The sequence below is a fragment of the Cetorhinus maximus genome, chromosome 7 (assembly GCF_964194155.1).
Source record: "Cetorhinus maximus chromosome 7, sCetMax3.hap1.1, whole genome shotgun sequence".
In the NCBI taxonomy this organism is placed as follows: Eukaryota; Metazoa; Chordata; class Chondrichthyes; order Lamniformes; family Cetorhinidae; genus Cetorhinus; species Cetorhinus maximus.
The window spans coordinates 7677137-7697805 of NC_135885.1; the positions used below are offsets into that span (position 1 = coordinate 7677137).

The window sequence follows — 20669 nt, forward strand, 5'->3', positions numbered from 1 at the left end:
GTTTAATAGTTCATTCCAGAAAGATTTACCTCCAATAGTGCAGCAATCTCCAGTATGGAGAGGGCAGCACATTTCAAAACCTGGCTAGAGGCTCAACCCCATAATCTTTTGGAGCTAGTAACTAATTGAGCGATTGAAAATTATGAGAGGCCTAGACAGGCTCGATAGGAAGGACCTACTTCCCTTTGCAGAGAGGTCAATAACCAAGGGGCATAGGTTTACTGTAATTGGAAGAAGGTTTAGAAAGGATTTCAAGAGTACATTTTTCACCCAGAGGATGGCGGGGGGTCTGGAACTTACTGTCTGAAAGGCTGGTAGATGTAGAAACCCTAATCACATTTCAAAAAAAAAAATTGGACATGTAAATGCTAATTGTGGCACTATAATCCAGGAGTTCTTAAAAGTGTGGTCCACAAGGATCCTCCGGGTGGTCCGGGGGCTGCTCCAACATGCAAGTCACCAATATGCAACATCATACCCCAGGCCATATGAGGGAACGGAGCAGAGCCCTTAGCCCACCACTCGCTTGACATCACTCGATAAAACTGGCTCCTGCGCGAATGGCGTGAGTTGTCATAAACGTGAACAACAACAAAGTAGTTTTATAAGCAAGATTCATGTTTGGTTAATATCGATGTAAGATAAGTATTAGTTTCTCAGAAGAAGATTATGATGATCTTATAAAACATTAGAAAGCTTCAAATAAACATGTTCTCTTGTAACTTTACTGTTTGGCATACAAAATTTTCTATATCCTTGTTTCCGGCATGAATTAATAAATTACTTATGATATTTAATTTTAAAAATGCACATAAATTTATTACATTTCCATTCATTCTGATGAGTTTTTCCTCATGGTGGCAAGCGAAAGCGGGTGGGGTAGCACCATTGCAGGGTCCTTTTCTGGGATATGCTCTTGAAGTGCTGTAACCTATAGGGCTTCAGATCAAGAGTTGGACGGTGGGATTGGGCTGAATAACTCTTGTTTGGCCAGCACGGACTTGTTGGGACAAAGCAATTTGTCCTGGTACATGAATCACGAAAAGTTAGTGTGCAGGTACAGAAAACAATTAGGAAGGCAAATGGAATGTTGGCGTTTATTGCAAGGGGAATGGAATATAAAAATAGGGATGTTTTACTGCAGCTGTACAGGGCCTTGGTGAGACCACAGCTGAGGTACTGTGTTCAGTTTTGGTTTCCTTATTTGGAAAAGGAGACAATTGCGTTAGAAGCAGTTCAGAGAAGATTCACACGACTCATTCCTGGGGTGAAGGGCTTATTTTATGAAGAAAGATTGAACAGGTTGGACCTATACCCATTGAGTTTAGAGATGATCTTATTGGAACGTATAAGATCCTGAGGAGACTGGATGGAATGAAAACTGGGAGGATGTTTCCTCTTGTGGGGGAGACTAGAACCAAGGGGCACAGTTTAAAAATAAGAGTCCCCCTTTTAAGATGGAAATGAGGAGAAGTTTTTTTCTCTCAAAGGGTTATTAGTATGTGGAATTCTCTTCCCCAGAGAGCAGTGAAGACTGGATCATTGACTTTATTCAAGGCTGAGTTAGATATATTTTTGATAGACAAGGGGGTCAAGGCTTATGTGGAGACAGACAGAGAAAGTGGAGTTTTTTTTATTCTTTGATAGGATTTGGGCATTGGGGCAAGCCAGCTTTTGTTGCCCATCCCTAATTGCCCTTGAACTGAATGGCTTACTGGGCCATTTCAGAGGGTTGTTAAGTCAACCACGTTAACACTGACACCCGTCAGCAAGAATCAGACGTGAAAAATGAGCGAAGGGGTCGAGATGTCCCTGAAACAATATCCTAGGGAGGAGGCAACACCTTCAGGAAGGATAGGAAAGCATTGGAAAAGGTGCAATTACAGGTTTGCTAGGGGATTAATGGGTTGGAATTATAAACAGGGACTTATGCAGTTAGGGGGTTCACTTTCTTCACTGGAGGTGAGAAAGTTCAAGGGGTGACCTTCAAGCTGATTGGTAAATTGTTCCCATTGGTTTGTGAAACGTTCATGTGAGGACAGAATTTAAGATAATCATTATAAAGAATTACAGGAAGAAAATCGTTAAAGAGTGATTAAAAACTATACATTTTGAAAGGGGATTTGAGTGTGGCTGGTAAACATGAAGATTTAAGAGAATGGGGAGGCAGTGAGGTTAGAGCAGCAGGGATCGTAAATAGAAAGAAATACCAAAACAGGCTTGAGGCGTTGAGCAGCCTATTTGAGCAAAAGAATGTTCTATGGAGACAAATTTCTCTCGAAAAAGTGCAGAACCTCTCGCTTGTCGAGCTGGCAGTAAATTCCACTTTTCCAGAGCTCCCAGAGCTCTTTTGGCAAAAGTACAACAGATGAGGGTGAGAGAATCACCACAGAATCGCCACATTCACTTTAAATGTGGTGCCAAAAATTTGTGGGTAGAAGGAGGCGCTGGGTGTTGGAGGTGAGAAAATGGACCAATCTCATCAAAAGCTTAAAGAAAGAAAAAGGCTTATATTCTTATAGCAATCTTGCACAATCTCAGAATGTCACAAAGCACTTTACAGCCAATGAAGTGCTTTGGAAGTGTGGCCAATGATGTACTGTATGAAATGCAGCAGCTATTCTGTGCACAGCAAAGAGCCAAGAAATAATTGACCAGATCATTTGATTTTAGTGGTGTTGATTGAGGAATAAATATTGGCCAGAATACTGGAGAGAACACCCCTGCTCTTCCAAAATAGCAGCTGGAGATCTTTCATTTCCACCTGAGAGGGTGGATGGGCCTTGGCTTAATGTCCCATCCAGAAGATGGCACCTCTGACAGTGCTACACTTCCTCAGTACTGCACTGGGAGTATCAGAATAGAACTCATGGTCTTGAAGTGGATCTTGAACTCCAGGAACCTTCCTACTCAGAAGTGAGGGTGCTAGCAGTGGTTATCAGAGCTGCAGGTTAGACAGTGCAGGAGAAAGGACTGACATAACTACTCTATTCTTTGATCCGTTACCACATTGACATTCACATCTAGGCTGCAGACAAATGAATCCTTACCTTGTAAACATCATGATTGCCTAAAACAGCATCAAACAAAGTGTAGAGGTCATTCAAGAGGTCAATGACCTCTATAGGCTCACTCATTGCTGATATGGTTGTGAAGCCAACAATGTCACTAAAGTAGATCGTCACCTGGTCAAAATATTCAGGTTCTACGTTCCCGCCCATTTTCAAGACTTCAGCAACAGACCTAGAAGAGAAAGCAAGTGGGGGAAATGGAAGCAAGATGGTGATAGACAATTTTTACCCTTAGATGTTGCAACAGGTTCCTAGACAAACCCATTGCTAGCTTTGCGGTGTTCTCACGCTCAGATGCTGAAACCAATATTATCATCAGAGTCATAAACTCATGCATGTGTCAGAGCTACCTTCTTACTCTAAACTGAACCTTGTGAACCCAACTGTAGACGTATTTAAGAGGAAGCTCGATTAAAAAAAGACATGAGAGAGAAAAGAACAGCAGATATGCAGATAGGGTGGATGAAGTAGAGTGAGAGAGGGCTCATGGGGAGCATAAACACCAGCATGGAGCCAGATGGCCTGTTTCTGTGCCATAGGTTCTATGGAGCTTCCCTGGGGATATGTGCTGGCAGGCTGAAGACAATCCTTGCCGTGGGGGTGAGCTGCCTGCGGAGCTGGTGAAAGGCGCAGGAAGCTCGTTCTGAAGGCATAGCTGATGCCCGAAGACCAGTTTCAGGACAACCTCTGTGTTCGGGCGCACACTGCTCAGAAATAGGCGCGGGTTGATTTTTACCCCGTGGTTTTGGTTGAAATCATTTCACTGAGACAACAGTTCAGGTTCAGCCATCCACACATTTTGACACATTAAACCAGTAAGAGGTTTCCTGAACGAGGACCCATGTTGACAGTTCCTGGAACCCAAAAACGAGCAGATAAAACTGCAGAGATTAGCCTGTGATTAATCTAGAACTTTTGAGCTGGTACATGGAGCTGTCCAGTGACATTCTGGTCATACAGGTAAAGTAACATAGTGGGTACATTATGAGTTTAGTAATCCAGAGGCCTGGATTAATGATCCAGAGTCACAAATTCGAATCCCACCATTGTAGCTGAGGAATTTAAATTCAATTAATTAAATCTGGAATAAAACGCTTGTATCTATAATGGTGACCATGCGACTGCCTGATTGTCATAAAAACCTTTGGTTCACTGAGGTGGTAATGACCAGGAACTGTAACCAGTCCATCAATAAGAATTTGAAAGAAGCCAACATTTAAAAGTCCAAAAAAAGGTACTTCAAAAAGGCTGTTTGCAATTAAATATCTTCAGAAATTAGACAAGTTTTGCCTTCCAACATTCTATGGAATCCTGAAGCTGGACCTAAAAAATAGCCCTTGAAAACCATAGACACAAAGAGTGACTTCTTCAATATGCTAGTCAAGAAATGACAGAGATAATTAAGCCAAACAATGAAATGCATCCATCCAAGATTTACAGGTTTTGTCTCAGATTGCTGTGAACTGCAACATAAACTTACAGGCTAATGAGCTATGAAACCATTGTGTCTGGGTGTGTCCCGAGATTCACTTTTTTTATTCGTTCATGGGATGTGGGCATTGTTGGCTAAGCCAGCATTTATTGCCCATCCTCGTTGAGAGGGCATTTAAGAGTCAACCACATGCTGTGGGTCTGGAGTCACATGTAGGCCAGAGCAGGTAAGGACAGCAGATTTCCTTCCCGAAAGGGCATTAGTGAACCAGATGGATTTTTATGATAATCCGCAATAGTTTTGTGGCCAACATCATCAGACCTTTAATTCCATATTTTTATTGAATATTCAAACCCTGGTCCGCAGAGCATTGCCCCAGGTCTCTGGAATACTAGTCCAATGACAATACCATTATGCTGCCACCACCTCCCCCTGTGCTAATGCTAATCCCAAAGAGCTGTTTCATTACAGCAAGGCCTGATAATGTGATAAACCAGAAAACTCCCCATTAAAACTTCTTCATATGCTGGAAAAACTCAGCAGGTCTGACAGCATCAGTGGAGAGGAACACAGTTAACGTTTCGAGTCCATATGACTCTTCAACAAAACTAAGGAAAAATAGAAATGAGGTGAAATATAAGCTGGTTGTGGGGGAGGGGGGGTTGGGACAGGTGGAGCTGGATAGGGGGCCAGTGATAGGTGGAGGCAAAGAAGAGATTGCCAAAGATGTCAAAGGTGTTAAAGATGGCAATCTCTTCTTTGCCTCCACTTATCACTGGCCCTCTATCCAGCTCTACCTGTCCCACCCCCACCCCCCACCCCACAATGTGCTCTCATGATTATTTGCATGTGACGATCACATGATTTTAGCTAGTAAGACAAAGATATGCTTAATCCAGGTTCCTGCTCTGGTCTAATTTTACACAGTCTCATTTCCCTGATTTCCTCCCAAATTAATCCCATTTTAGGCTGAAAATGGACAAGAGGAATGTCACCCAGTTTAGACCAATTATCTTGCTCCCTTAGCTCTGGCCCAGCTCCCATTAGCTAACTCAGTGCAGCAAGCAGTAGGGGGAGTGGAAGAAGAATTGGCAAAAGAAATGGCTTCAAATATCTACCTGCACAAGGTTATAATTTCCCAAACCTTTGTAGAAGAATTGGCAACTAGCAGTGTACATGATGAACCCACCCCACCCCCTGCTCCCACTTGGAAGGTCAATTAGCTTCAGGCCAATGTATTTACTCACGGAGGCAACATCTGTGATAGAAGTTTCTCGGTTTTCTGTTTCTCTACTTCTAGTTCTTCAGTACGCTCATGGATTAAATCCTCGAGATTGCTGGAGTACTGTTCAAGCATGCGGAGCATTGAGTCAATGATGTTTGTCTTCTTCCCCTTGTTTATGGTTTTGAACTGCAAAGACACAGCAATGAATCCATCAGATAACCCCACCCAGTACAAGCATTAGAAAGAAAGGACGTGCATTTATATAGTGCCTTTCGCTGCCTCAGGGCCTCCAGAAGCACTTTACACCCAATGGAACACCTTTTTGAGGTGTAGCCACTGTTGTAATGAAGGAAATGCAATGCTCATTTGCGCACAGCAAGCTCCCACAAACAGCATTGAGATAATGACCAGATCGTCTGCCAACAGGAACAGAAAATAATTTAACGGCCAGCCAGCGTGAAGCGCATGCTGTAAAGCTCAGCGCTGCCGGGGTGGGGGCGGAAGGAGGGCGGGCGATGACATTGACGCGGGCGCAGACGAGCGCTGACAGAAAGCTCCTTGAAGGCAGAGAGCTGCCTCAGGGAGCTGAAGACCCGAAACCCAGGAAATAAAGTTTTTAAACTCAGGACAGAGATGTCCAAGCATCACAAACAGGCACCCGAACATATACGGTGCAATTGTCTGTCATTTTTACACAGCCCTTCCAACCTTACAGTTGGCGGACGGTTCAATCGGCCAGGCGGCCTTTACATTTTCCAGCAAACCTCATCCAAGGGCGGGGTGAGGTTTCCGTTGTTAAATAAAATAAAAATAGAAATATGTGGACACTATTTTTATAATCTATATGTGCAGGTGCCTGATTGTGATGTTTGGACATTTCTTTCCCGATTCTCTAAAAGGGTTGAATTATGAGGATAGGTTGCATAGACTAAGCTTGTATCCCCTAACTCGAGCTGTTAAGATGACTTAAGAATTTTATAGAGGGAGAAACGATTTCCTCTGATGGGGAAGTTCAGAACAAGGTGGGGGGGGCATAACCTGCAAATCGAGCTAGGCTGTTGATGTCAGGAAGCATTTCTTCACACAAAAGACAATGGAAGTCTGGAACTCTCTCCTCCAAAAACCTGTTGAGGCTGGGGGGGCCAATTGAAAATGCCAAAACTGAGAATGGTAGAACTTTGTTAGGCAAGGTGATTAAGGGCTGTGAAACCAAGGAGTTAAAGTACAGATCAACCACCATCTAATTGAATGGCAGAACAGGATCGAGGGGCTGATGGCCTATTTCTAACCTTGTGTAATAGCACCAAATTCAAGTTTGATCAGTATTCCACAGTCAGACAGGGTGTGAGTGGAGAGTCAGAGGGCGCATGGCCTGCTGAAAGACAAAGGTAATGGAGGGGTAGATGTAAATGGTTCCTCAGTAATGTTAAGAGAACCACTGACACATTAGTTCCAAATAAGAACCAATTTTTCTGTTTAGAACCAATGATCAATAACACAGGGCAGTGGTCAATAACATAGGGCAGTGATCAATAACATAGGGCAGTGATCAATAACATAGGGCAGTGATCAATAACATAGGGCAGTGATCAATAACATAGGGCAGTGGGCACATTTCCCAAGGGGATCAACTTAAGTCATGAAAAATTTTAAATTAAGATCATTGTTTCTCTCCTCTGGTGTCCTATGGAATGTCATTCATCCATTGGACCTACTTGAATACTGGCGGGCAGAGCATTTTATATGGTTTTCGATATGCATTAAGATGGTTTAATCAATTCCTTTATCCGTTGAGCCAAAGAATATAAGAGCATAAGAAAAAGGAGCAGGAGTAGGCCTTACGCCTGCTCTGCCATTCAGTACGATCCTGGCAGATCTTTGACGTCAAATTCACTTGATTCCTTGATTCCAGTAGCATCCAAAAATCTATTGATCTCAGTCTTGAATATAGTTAACAACAGGGCATCCACGTTTTGGGTAGAGAATTTTAGAGGTTCACAAACCTCTGAATGAAGAAGTTTCTTCTCACCTCAGTGCTAAATGGCCTTTTCCTGTGACTCTGACCCTTAACGCTAGACTCTCCAGCCAGGGGAAACAGCCTCAAAGCATCTACCCTGTCAAACTTCCTCAGAATCTTATATGTTTCTGTGGGATCACCTCTTTTAAACTCCAGAGGCTCCACTTTACTCGGCATCTCATCATAGGACATCAATCACATCCTATGTCTCAACAATCTTGAAGTGCTTTAAGGGGCATGAAGACACCTCACACTCAGCACTTCTTAATCCTTGGGAGCCCTGCGCAATCTACTCACTTGGTCAAAGATCTCATTAAAGGTAGGTCTCCTCTCAGGTTGTTCACTCCAGCACTGTTTCATCAATTGAATACATTCCAGTGGGGCTTGGTCTGGAGAGACCGTGGGTCGGCACATAGGGGGTGGCTTCTTCACCTTCCTAATAATCTCTACAAGTAAACAAACAGTTAAACATTATTGTGTGGAAAGGATCAAGTGACTCAACTTATTTTCGCTGCAAAAAAGCCAACTGAGGAGACACTTAGAATTGTACAACATAGAAGAGCTATGGGGAGGGAGGGGAGGGCAAGAGAAATCAGGGGGTGGAAGCAATGGGGGGGGACGCAAATATATCTTAGGGTCTGAGAGAGGGAAGAAGGATGGAGGGAGATCAGAGGCATTCAGGGCGGGAGGCAGTTTCATTCTTCCAAAGGGTGAGGCAAGGCCAGTATTTGTTGCCCATTCCTAATTTGCACTTGAAATGAGTGACTTGCTCGGCCATTTCAGAGGGGCAGTTAAGAATCAACCACATTGCTGTGGGTCTGGAGTGATATATAGGCTAGACAAGGTAAGGATGGCAGCTTTCCTCCCCTAAAGGACATTAGAGAACCAGGTGGGTTTTTATGACAATTGATGATAGTTTCATGGTCACCATTACTGAGACTAGCTTTTAATTTCAGATTTTATTAGCTGAATTTAAATTCCACCAACTGCTGTGGTGGGATTTGAACCCATGTGGCCAATGCATTAGTCAGGGCCTCTGGGTTACTAGTCCAGTGACATCACCGCCATATCACCATCTCCTCCGCTGTCTCTGTTGGGGAGAAAGAGGTCAGAGGTGTTGGGGGATTGTCAGTCCGAAGGACTAGAGGAAGTATTGAAGGAGTCATTGGGGAGTGGGAGGAAGAGGTCACTAGCATTGGTTCATTAGGCTGAGGGGGATGTTCGATTGTTGATGGGGGAAGCGGATAAGCTGAATCCTGCATGTAAACAACAAATTGCATTTATATAGTGCCTTTAACATAGTAAAAATGTCCCAAGGTATTTCACAGGAGTGTTATCGAACAGCATTTGGCATACTCGCTAGATCCAGCAAACCTTGCCTCCCTTTAACTGATGGGTTTCCCAGAACCCAGGAAACCTGACTGGCTGGAGTGAAATTTAAAACAGGGATTAAGTTTGAGACATGCAACCTCTTAAGTGAATGACCCAACTCCTGGCATTAAAATTCCCTAGAAATTTGTATCTAACATGCACCTCTCAAATTTCTAAGCATCAAAGGTATGAAAGAAAGAAAAAGAAACAGTCACTTTTTGCTGGCTTTTTCTGACCTCCAGCAGGGAATTTATAAGCATTTACCAATCTACAAGGTTTCCTCATTTGCGGCAATTAAGCTCTAAATGACCTTCCAAATAAAATGTTCTTTAGGTCAGCGGTATGCAGTCATAAAGCTATTAAGATGTTTGAAAAAAACCTTTAATGCTATAATATTAGTGTTTATTTCAGTACCATGGCCTGGAAAGAAGCAGCCAATCCAGGGAGATAGGTACGACCCGTCAACGTTTAGACAGATTAACTATCACTGCGAAGGAATGCTAGAGTACAGCACAGAACTCACCTTTAGGGCTGAGGCCTAACATGCAGTAAGGAGACCCTCGAACCACCACTTCCTGCAAAATGATGGCAAAACTATAACTGTCTCCTTTCATAGATGCCTTCTTGGCCAACTCGGGATTTCTCAGGAACTCAGGAGCTGTCCAAAATAACTCTGAATAAAAAAAAGGACAGATTTATATATGTGTACATATATATATATATATATAACATATAGATATATATATATTTCAATAGATCTACCAAACTGCGGCAGACCTTCAGTCTCTCGGAAACAGTATAACAACAAATTGCATTTATATAGCACCTTTGACATCGTAAAAAAATGCCCCAAGGTATTTCACATGAGTGTTAGCGAACAGCATTTGAAACTGAGTCACACATGGAGAGATAGCGACAGACGACAATCTGGGGACATGGGTTCCAATCCCACCACAACAGCTAGTAGAATTTGAATTCAGTTAATAAAATGTGGAATTGAAAGCTTAGTCTCAGTAACAGCTTTTATCAATTGTTGTAAAAACTCATCTGGTTCACGAATGCCCTTTAGGGAAGGAAATCTTCTGTCCTTACCTGGTCTGGTCTACATGTGACTCCAGACCCACAGTAATGCAGTTGACTCTTAACTGCCCTCTGAAATGACCTAGCAAGTCACTCAGTTCAAGTGTAATTAGAGTTGGGCAACAAATGCTGGCCTTGCCAGTGATGTCCACATCCCATGAAAGAATAAAGGAAAGCAAAGATAATGTTTAAGGCGTGTCTTAAAGGAGGAGAGAGAGAGAGGTAGAGAATTGTAGAGGTTTAGGATGTGGAATCCCAAAGCTTAGGACCCTGATGACATGGCTGCCAACAGTGGGGTGATGGAAATCAAGGATGCTCAAAAGGCAAGAATTAGAGGAGTGCAGAGATCCAGGAGGGTTCTAGCACTGGAGGAGGTTACAGAGATAGGGAGGGGTGAGGCCATGGAGGGATTTGAAAACAAGGATCAGAATTTTAAAGTTGTGATGTTGCCAGACTTGGAGCCAATGTAGGTCAGCAAACACAGGGATGATGGATGAATGGGACTTGGGGCGAGTTAAGATGCATAAGAACATTAAAAATAGGAGCAGGAGTAGGCATTCAGCCCTTTGAGCCCGCTCTGCCATTCAATGAGATCATGGCTGATCTATTCAACACCATTTTCCTGCACTATCCCCGTATCCTTTGATATTTTTAATATGTTTTTAATAAATATATCAATCTCAGTCTTGAACATACTCATCAACTGAGCCTTCATAGCCCTCTGGGGCAGAGAATTCCAAATATTCGCCACCTTCTGAGTGAAGGAATTCCTCCTCATCTCATCCTAAATGACCTGCCCCTTATTCTGATACAGACAGCAGACTTTAATGAGTAACTGAAGCTCCTCAATGTTCTGTATTGAAATTTGCCATCAGGATAGAGAGAACATTATTGTTTATTCCTAACTGTTTTTACAACAAAGTGACTTGCAAGGCCGCCTCAAAGTGTATTAGGAGCAAACCATGTGGCAAGGAACACGTGCCATGTGTAAATCAGACCAGACAGAGGTATCCGATCAGCATCAGTAGATCGGCATCAGTAGACCAGTTAGATTGTTGGAGTGGGGCTTGAACCCACAACCTCTTGATTCAGAAGCAAAAGTGTGACCTACTGATGCATGGTTGACATTCTTATAGTTACATCAAGGCTGCCAAAGGTAGGATGGCCAATTAGAAGAGCGGGTGGAAACACTTCCTCACCCGATCTATCTGACCCCTACAACAGCCTCTAGCCTTTTCTATGAGCAATCAATGTTAAAAGATCCTTGCTAGTGCCCTTGCTTACCTTCTGATGGTGGCACCTTCCATGGAACTTTTTGCGTCTCCAATAAATCTAGGTACCCATAGTCAGCAATCTTCAGCACAAATCGCCCATCCACCAAGCAGTTTCGCGATTTCAGGCGCCCATGGGCAAAGTCTCGGTGGTGAAGATACTTCATTCCCTGTCAGTTAAAAGCACAGAGATTGAGAAATCAGACAGTCAAACAACAATTTGCCTTATGCATTTCCCCATTTTCATTACCCTACCATAGGCGGCCAAGCCCTCAGTTGCCCAGGCCATCACCTCTGGAATTTCATCCCTAAAACTCTCCACCTCCTCCTCCTCCTCCTTTAAGACATTCCTTAAAACCTACCACTTTGACCAAGGTTTTGATCACCTATACTAAAATTTTGGAGGTCTTGTGGTGCAGTGGGGAGCATCTCTACCTCTGAGTCAGGAGCTCCAGGTTTGAGTCCCACCCCAGGACTTGATGGCCAAGGTGTGTTCATAACTTGACCAAACAGGTTGACAATCAACCTACAAATCTTTCCAACACATGTCAATGGCTGGGAATAAGAATGGGAGAGATTCCTGGTCAGCCATGTGATAGAAAGAAAGTCATAGCCTCTACCATCACTATTCATAGCTCCAGGCTACAAGATGCTTTAAAAGTACATGTTGCCACAGCAACTCGGACTTCCTGAATGAACTGTGACAAGCCACCACCACTATTTCATCCAGTAACACTGCTGTGACGTGCCTTGGGATGTTTTGCTATGTTAAAGGTGCCAACATAGCTGTTGTTATTATATCACCTTTAATGTGCTAAAATATCCCAATACGTCTTAAATAATAGATCACAACCTGTCTCCTCATCATCTTTCCCAATTCACCCACTCTCTACATGAACATCTACACGAATCCATCTATACTGCTTTCTTCAATGGCTTTCTGTGGGCAATTTCTATAACACGAAAGATTTCTCCCTGAGTGATTTAATTTTTTCACTGTTAAAAAATTACTAAAGGAAAGAACAAGCAGGGCTGTTTCCGATGGTTATGTTACTGGGCTAGTAACCTAAAGGCAGCCTACTGATAATCCAGAATAACGCGAGTTCAAATCCCACCATGGCTGTTTGAGAAATGGAATTCAGTTTTTTTTATAAATACACGGAAACATAAAGCTGAGATCAGTAACCAGGACCATGAAGCTGTTTAACCCACTTTAGGAACGGGCATCTGCCATCCTTATCGAGTCTGCGCCCACACTGAACTTTGCCCTATTTGCAGCTCACACATGGCATTGGATTGCTGGGTAGCCGACTAGGACATCAATGTCATGGATCACAATTAAGGGCTGTTTATTGGGTTGATGAGCTTTTTGGAGACCTGCTGTGTCAGCTGTTGCTTACAGGGTACCATTCTTGCCTTTATGTCAGAAGGTCATGGGTTCAAGTCCCACTCGAGAGACTTGAGCACCAAAGTCTGGGCTGACACTCCTGGTGCAGTACTGAGGCAGCAGGCGCAATAGGCTTCATCAATGGCCTTTCCTTCATCATATGGTCAGAAGTGGTGCTGTTTGCTGATGATTGCACAATATTCAGGATCATTCAGGATTCCTTCGATAGTTAAGCAGTCAGTGTCCATGTGCAGCAAGACCTGGACAACATTCAAGCTTGGGCTGATAAATGGAAAGTAAATTCACCCCACACAAATGACAGGCAATGACCATTTCCAACAAAAGAGAACCTAACTCTCTCCCCTTGACATTCAATGGCATTACCAGCTCTGAATCCCCCACTATCAACATCCTGGGGGTTACCAATGACCAAAAACCGAACTGGACCAGCCATATAAATACTGTGGCTACAAGAGCAGTTCAGATGCTGGGAATTCTCTAGTGAGTAACTCACTTCCTAACTCCCCAAAGCCTGCCCACCATCTACAAGGCACAAGTCAGGAGCAATGGAGCACTCTCCACTTACCTGGGTGAGTGCAACTCCAACAACACTCAAGAAACACAATGCAATCCAGAACAAAGCAACCTGCTTGACTGGCACCACACCCACCACTTTAAATATTCATTTCCTCCATCACTGACACACATTAACAGCAGTGTGTACCATCTATAAAATGCACTACAGCAACTCACCAAGGCTCCTTAGAGAGCACCTTCCAAACTTGGGATGTATGCCACCTAGAAGGACAAAAGCAGCAGACCCATGGGAACATCACCAACTGCAAGTTTCCCTCCAAGCCACACACCATCCTGACTTGGAACTATATCGCCATTCCTTCACTGTCGCTGGATCAAGATCCTGGAACTCCCTTCCTAACAGCACTATGAATGCACCTATACCACATGGACTGCAACAATCCAAGAGACTGGCTCACCACCACCTTCTCAAGGAAAATTGGGAATGGGGAACAGATGTTGGCCTTGCCAGTGATGCTCACATCCATGCCAGCTCTCTGTAGAATAATCTAATCAGTCTCATTCCCCTGCTCTATCCCCGTAGTCATGCCAGTAACTGCCCTCAAGTGCCCATCTTCTGAGATCATCGATTGTCTCTGCTTCCACCACCCTTGTAGGCAGTCGTTCCAGGTCATTACCCCTCGCTACATAAAAAAGTTCTTACTCATACCCCACCTCGTGCATCTCTTGCCCAAAACCTTAAACCTATGCTCCCTAGCCTTTGCACCATCAGCTAATGGGAAGAGCTGTTTGTCCACCTTATTTAAATCTGTCATAATCTTTCTCACCTCTATCAAACCTCCCCTCAATCTCCTTTGCTCCGAGGAGAACAGCCTCAGCTTCTCCAACCTAACCCTGTAGCTAAACCACACCCCCCCCCCCCACCCTATCCTTGGAGCCATTCTGGTAAATCCCCCCTGCACCCTCTCAAATGCCACCTTTTGCATGAGGCATTAAATTGAGACCATGTCTGCTCTCTCTTAGGATGCGAAAAATCCTTTGGCCCACTTGGAAAGAAGAGCAGGGGAGTTATCCCCAATCACCTTGCCAATATTTATACTTCAATCAACATCACGAAAACACATTATCACATTACTGTTCTTGGATGTTTGCAAATTGGCTGCCATGTTTCCTACAATATAACAGTGACTCCATTTCAAAATTACTTCCTTGGCTGTGAAACACTTTGAAACATCATGAAAGGTGCTGATCTTTCTTTTCTTTTCTGTTGTCTGTTATGTTTCCCCATCTTATTTTCTCTTTTCCATTCTAGTTCCAGTACAAAAGGTCAAGCTAGAAATTTCCCAAGAATGTTACATTAAAAAAAAAACTCTTAAGCAAGACCAGGCCAAACCACCCACCAGGGCTGCTCCATTGCCACTTCATGTGTGATAATTCCCTGATGGATTCTCCTACCATCGCCCCTCAGTGTTGGCCCTGAGGCATACCTTGATTAAATCCATTAGGAGGGAGGATTTGAACATCCAGTCGAGCTTCAGATCATCGTTCCTGAGGAGATCATGAAGACTTCCTCGGGAGCAGTGCTCGGTCGCAATGGCTAACGCTCTGTTGTCACAGAGGAAACCCAGGAACGGGTTCACGTTCTCATTGCGCAAGTCTCTCATCTTCAAAAGCAAGAAAAAACATGAATTAGAATTAAGTACAAGTGACCTGGAAACTTGCAACAAATTACGGCTTCAAAAAACTTGAAGCTTATCGTACATCTGTGGGCAGGTGTCGGTAGCAAACGCTCATGAGTGTGCATAGAGTTGCATGTATCTGCATAGTAGATCTGTGAGTATATGAAATGTTGCATGTATCTGTATCATTCATCTCTGAGTACACGCAAGAGTACACGTACCTGCATGATATACCTATGTATGTATGCAGGGTTGTTTGTGCCTATTATATCTCCGTGAGTCTACAGAGGGTTACACATATCTTTATTGTGTGTCTATGAGTATATGCAGGGTTGCACTTATCTGTATCGTATGTCTGTGAGTGTATGAATTGTTGCACATAGCTGTATTGTATGTCTGTAAGTTGATACAGGGTTACATATACCTGCACCATATGTCTGTGAGCGTATATAGTGCCGCATGTATCTGTACTGTATGTGTGAGTGTACGCAAGGAGTTCATGGCCTATAAATTCATACTAAAGCACCCACGCACTGGTCTACTAATCCCTGGAAGTGATCTACCACCCATATTGGGAAGGAAATGTACCCTCTGATCTCTAATACCCTGCCCCTGACTTCCAACCTCTCACCTCCCACTAACTTACCTGAGGGCTGCTCCAACACTGTGCAGCTCTGAGGGATACGTATGTCAGAGATGTAAAACTAGCTGCAAGACTTTGTGGGCCTATGCCTGTGTGTGTTGTTCCACATTTTGTTAGACCTGTAAGGTGTTTCCATTTTTCTCGCATTTCCAACGACAGCATTTTCTTGCTCCATGAATATATGAACATATGAATTAGGAGCAGGAGCAGGAGTAGGCCATTCGGCCATTAGACCACAAGACGTAGGAGCAGAAGTAGGCCATTCAGCCCATCGAGTCTGCTCCGCCATTCAATGAGATCATGGCTGATCTTATAATCCTTAACTCCACTTTCCTGCCTTTTCCCCATAAACCTTGATTCCCTTAGTGATTAAAAACCTGTCTATCTCCACCTTGAATATACTTAACAACCCAGCCTCTACAGCCCTCTGCGGTAAAGAATTCCACAGATTCGCCATCCTCTGAGATAAGAAATTCCTCCTCATCTCTGTTTTAAATGTGTGCCCCCTTACTCTCAAATTATGCCCTCTGACCCTAGGCTCTCCCACAAGGGAAAACAACCTCTCAGCATCTACCGTGTCAAGCCCCCTAAGAATCTAATGGGCAGGATTCTCCCCCCGTCGGGGGTGAAGTTGAAGTGCGGGCGCGCCTCCGATCAGCGCCCCCGATTGAGGGCGTGCCACCATTTTACGTGGGCAGGCCAATTAAGGCCCGCCCATCGTGATGTCCGCACGGAAGCGCTATACGCTCCTTGTGCAGGCGGGGGGGATACCCCTAAACCCGAGAGTGCACTCTTTCGCACATGCACATGAAAGAGTGCACTCATCTCCCTGAGGCTAAGTGCTGCCTCAGAGAGATCGCCTCTACTGTCAAAAACATTAAAAATAGAAAAAAAAAATTTCTTTGACATGTCCCCTCATGTGACACTGTCACATGAGTATGGACACATCCATAACTTTTAAAAAAACTTTAACTAAATTTTTAAAAACCTACATGAAGCCTCAACCCGTGGATGAGGTTTCATGCTTTTTCTGAAGCCCGCCAGGGCTCCTGGCCTGCCCGCCAACCCTAAGGTTGGACAGGCAGGTCCTTTAATTGCTTCAGTGACTCTGTCAATGGCCTCAATTGGCCATTGACAGGTCGACAGGCGCACAGCTGATTTTTGCTGAACCCCGCCTACCTGAAAATCTAAATGGGGCGCGATGACGTCGGGAGTCCCGCCTGATGTCACCGTGCGTCTATTTATGCGTTGGCAAGCTCCCCGCTCGCCTACAGGAAAATCCTGCCCTATATGTTTCAATAAGGTCACCTCTTATGCTTCTAAACTCCAATGAGTACAGGCCCAACCTACTCAGCCTCCCCTCATTAGAAAATCCCTCCACACCCGGGATCAACCTAGTGAACCTTCTCTGGGCTGCCTCCAATGCCAGTATATCTTTCCTTAGATAAGGGGACCAAAACTGTTCACAGTATTCCAGGTGTGGTCTAACTAGTGCCTTGTATAGTTTTAGCAAGACTTCCCTATTTTTATACTCCATTCCCTTTGAAATAAAGGCCAACAGGCCCCTCGAGCCTGCTCTGCCACTTAATAAGGTCATAGCTGATCTGATTATATCTACCCCCAATGACCTTTGACTCCCTTGTTAGACAAGAATCTTTCTACCTCTGCCTTAAAAGTTTTCATTGACCCTGCCTCCACTGCTCTCCAGGGAAGAGTTCAAAAGACTCACGACCCTCTGACAGAAAAAAATTCTTCCCATTTCCATCTTAAATGGGAGGATCCTTATTTTTTAAACCGTGTCCCCTAGATCTAGTCACTCCCAGACAGAGAAACATCCTCTCAGCATCCACCCTGTCAAGTCCCCTTAGGATCTTATATGTTTCAATAAGATCACCGCTCAATCTTCTAATCTCCAATGGATACAGGTCCAGCCTGTCCAACCTTTCCTCATAAGATAACACCCCCATCCTAGGTATCAGTCAAGTGTACCTTCGCTGAACTTCTTCTAATGCATTTATACCCTTTCTTAAATAAGAAGACCAAAATTGTACACAGTATTCTAGATGTGGTCTCACCAACGCCCTGTACAATTGTAGCAAAACATCCCTACTTTTACATTCCATTCCCCTTGCAAAAAACGACAACATCCCATTTGCTTTCCTAATCACTTGCTATACCTGCACACTAACTTACCCTGATTCATGTACCAGGACACCCAGATCCCTCTGTATCTCAGGGTTCTGCAATCTTCTCCATTTAAATAATATGCTGCCTTTCTATTCTTCCTGCCAAAGTGGACAAGTTCACATTTTCCCACATTATACTACATCTGCCAAATTTGTGCCCACTCACTTAACCTACCTTTGACCCTTTGCAGACTCCTTATGTCTTCTTCACAACTTACTTTCCTACCTATCTTTATGGCATCATCAATTTTATCAGCCATACATTCAGTCCCTTCATCCAAGTCATTGATATAAATTGTAAATAGTTGAAGTTCCAGCACTGATCCCTGTGGCACTCCACTCGTCACATCCTGCCAACCTGAAAAAGACCCATTTATTCCTACTCTTTGCTTCCTGTTAACTAGCCAATTCTCTATCCATGCTAACACATTACCCCCTATACTGTGAGCTCTTATTTTACGTAACAATTTTTGATATGGCACCTTGTCAAATGCCTTCTGGAAACCTAAGTACCACAGGTAATGTAAGGTGATCTATCCACAGGTTCCCCTTTATCAACGTTGATTGTTACTTCCTCAAAGAACTCCAATAAATTAGTCAAACATGATTTCCCTTTCGCAAAACCAGGTTGACTCTGCCTGATTGCATTGTAATTTTCTAAGTGCCATGCTGTAACCCCCTTAATAATAGATTCCAGCAATTTCCCTATGACAGATGTTAAGCTAACTGGCCTGTAGTTTCCTGCTTTCTGGAATAGAGGAGTCATATTTGCTATTTTCCAATCTGATGGGGCCTTTCCAGGATCTAGGGAATTTTGGAAAGTTAAAACCAATGCATCTATTACCTCAGCAGCCACTTCTTTTAAGAATCTAGGATGAAGTCTATCAGGACCTGGGGACTTGTCAGCTTTGAGTTCTAATAATTTTCTCAGTACCCTTTCCCTAGTGATTGTAATTTTTTTGAGTTCCGCTCTCCCTTTCACCTCCTGATTCACAATTATTTCTGGGATGTTATTTTGTGTGCCCTAGTGAAGACAGATGCAAAATGTCTGTTCAATTCATCCACCATTTCCTTATTTTCCATTATTAATTCCCCATTCTCACTCTCGAGGGGACCAACGTTCACCTTACTTATACCTATCCTTTTAAAATATCTATAGAAACTCTTACTGTCTGTTTTTATATTTCTGGCTAGCCTTCTCCCATACAATAATTTCCCCCTCCTTATAATATATTTAGTCATTCGTTGTTGTTTTCTATATTCTGTCCAATCTTCTGATCTGCCATTCATCTTTGCAAAATTACACACTTTTTCTTTCAATTTGGTACTATCTTTAACTTCCTCAGTTGGCCACAAATGGTGCTTTGAAGGTGGCCCATTGCTCAGCCACCAACTTTTCTGCCAACATTTGATTCCAACTTACTTGACTCAGATACCTTCTCATCCCATCGAAGTTGGCTTTCCCCCAATTAATTATCCCTGCTCTGGATTGTTCCCTGTCCTTTTCCATGACCAACCTAAACCTTATGTTACAATGGTCACTGTCCCCTAGAGTCTCTCCCACTGATATTTGATCCACTTGGGCCAACTCATTCCCTAGAACCAGGTCCGAAAGCGCATGCCCTCTCATTGGACTGGAAACATTCTGCTGCAGAAAATGATCTTGAACACATTCCAGGAACTCTAGCCCCTCTTGCCCCTTTGCACTATTCCTATCCTGTTCTATATTTGGACAATTGAAATCTCCCATTATGATTACTTGATTATTCTTGCACCTATCTGTAATTTCTTTGCAAATTTGTTTCTCCACATCCCTTCCACCAGTTGGTGGTCTACATACTACTCCGATAAATGTTATTGCACCTTTTTCATTCCTTAACTCTAGCCAGAGAGATTCTATCCTTGACCCCGCTGGAACATTCTCTCTCTCTAACACTGTAATGCCATCTTTAATCAATACTGCCACTAACCCACCCCTGCCCCTTTTCTTCCTTTCCTGTCTCTCCTAAACACCTCGTACGAAGGAATATTTAACGCCCAGTCCTGCCCTTCTTTGAGCCTGGTCTCTGTAATAGCAATAATATCATAATTCCATTTGTCAACCTGTGCCTTCTGTCACCAATCTTTTTAATCACACTCCGTGCATTCACATACATGCACATTAGCCTTGATTTAGGCTTTTTTAACTTTCCCCCTCGTTCTGACCCCATCGAATGACTTACTATTGCCTAATCTAATTCTATCAAACTCTCCAAGTATTCTACCTACCTTGATACCACTCTCTGATATATCCTCGTTATCAGTTAATACTTCTCTACTTCCCACTGCCAGTTCTTTTCCTCTCCACTGTGAATTTCCCCTCAGGTTCCCATCCCCCTGCCAACCTAGTTTAACCCCACCCCACCAGCACTAATAAAACACCCCATGAGGACATTAGTCCCAGTCCTGTTAAGGTGTAAAGTGTCCTTCTTGTACAGATCCCACCTGCCCCAGACCCGGTCCCAATGCCTCAGAAATCTAAAGCCCTCCCTCCTACTCCATGCCTCCAGCCATATGTTGAACTGTTCAATCTTCCTATTCTTATGCTCACTAGCACGTGACACTGGGAGTAATTCTGAGGTTACTGCTCTTGAAGTCCTACTTTTTAACTCTAACTCCCTAAAATCTGCTTTCACCACCTCATCCTTTTTCCTACCTATGTCATTGGTCCCAATGTGGACCATGACCTCGGTATGTTCAGCTTCCCCCAAAAGAATGTCCTGCAGCCGCT

At 43.6% G+C, this 20669-nt stretch overlaps 1 protein-coding gene and 1 long non-coding RNA gene across 2 annotated transcripts in view; one reads left to right on the forward strand and one right to left on the reverse strand.

Moving 5' to 3' along the window:
• LOC144682579 (uncharacterized) overlaps positions 1–20669 on the forward strand; it is a 101733-nt gene that overhangs the window by 37064 nt on the left and 44000 nt on the right. The gene's annotated exons all lie outside the window — the stretch shown is intronic.
• The window catches only part of LOC144682578 (retinal guanylyl cyclase 2-like), an 84814-nt gene that overhangs the window by 22574 nt on the left and 41571 nt on the right, over positions 1–20669 (reverse strand). Inside the window, exons 9-14 of the mRNA XM_078545037.1 lie at positions 14879–15055; positions 11481–11637; positions 9640–9789; positions 8043–8191; positions 5751–5914; positions 3051–3243 (exon numbers count right to left, since the gene is read on the reverse strand). Coding sequence (XP_078401163.1) covers positions 3051–3243; positions 5751–5914; positions 8043–8191; positions 9640–9789; positions 11481–11637; positions 14879–15055 — 990 coding nt within the window. The remainder of the gene's footprint in view (positions 1–3050; positions 3244–5750; positions 5915–8042; positions 8192–9639; positions 9790–11480; positions 11638–14878; positions 15056–20669) is intronic.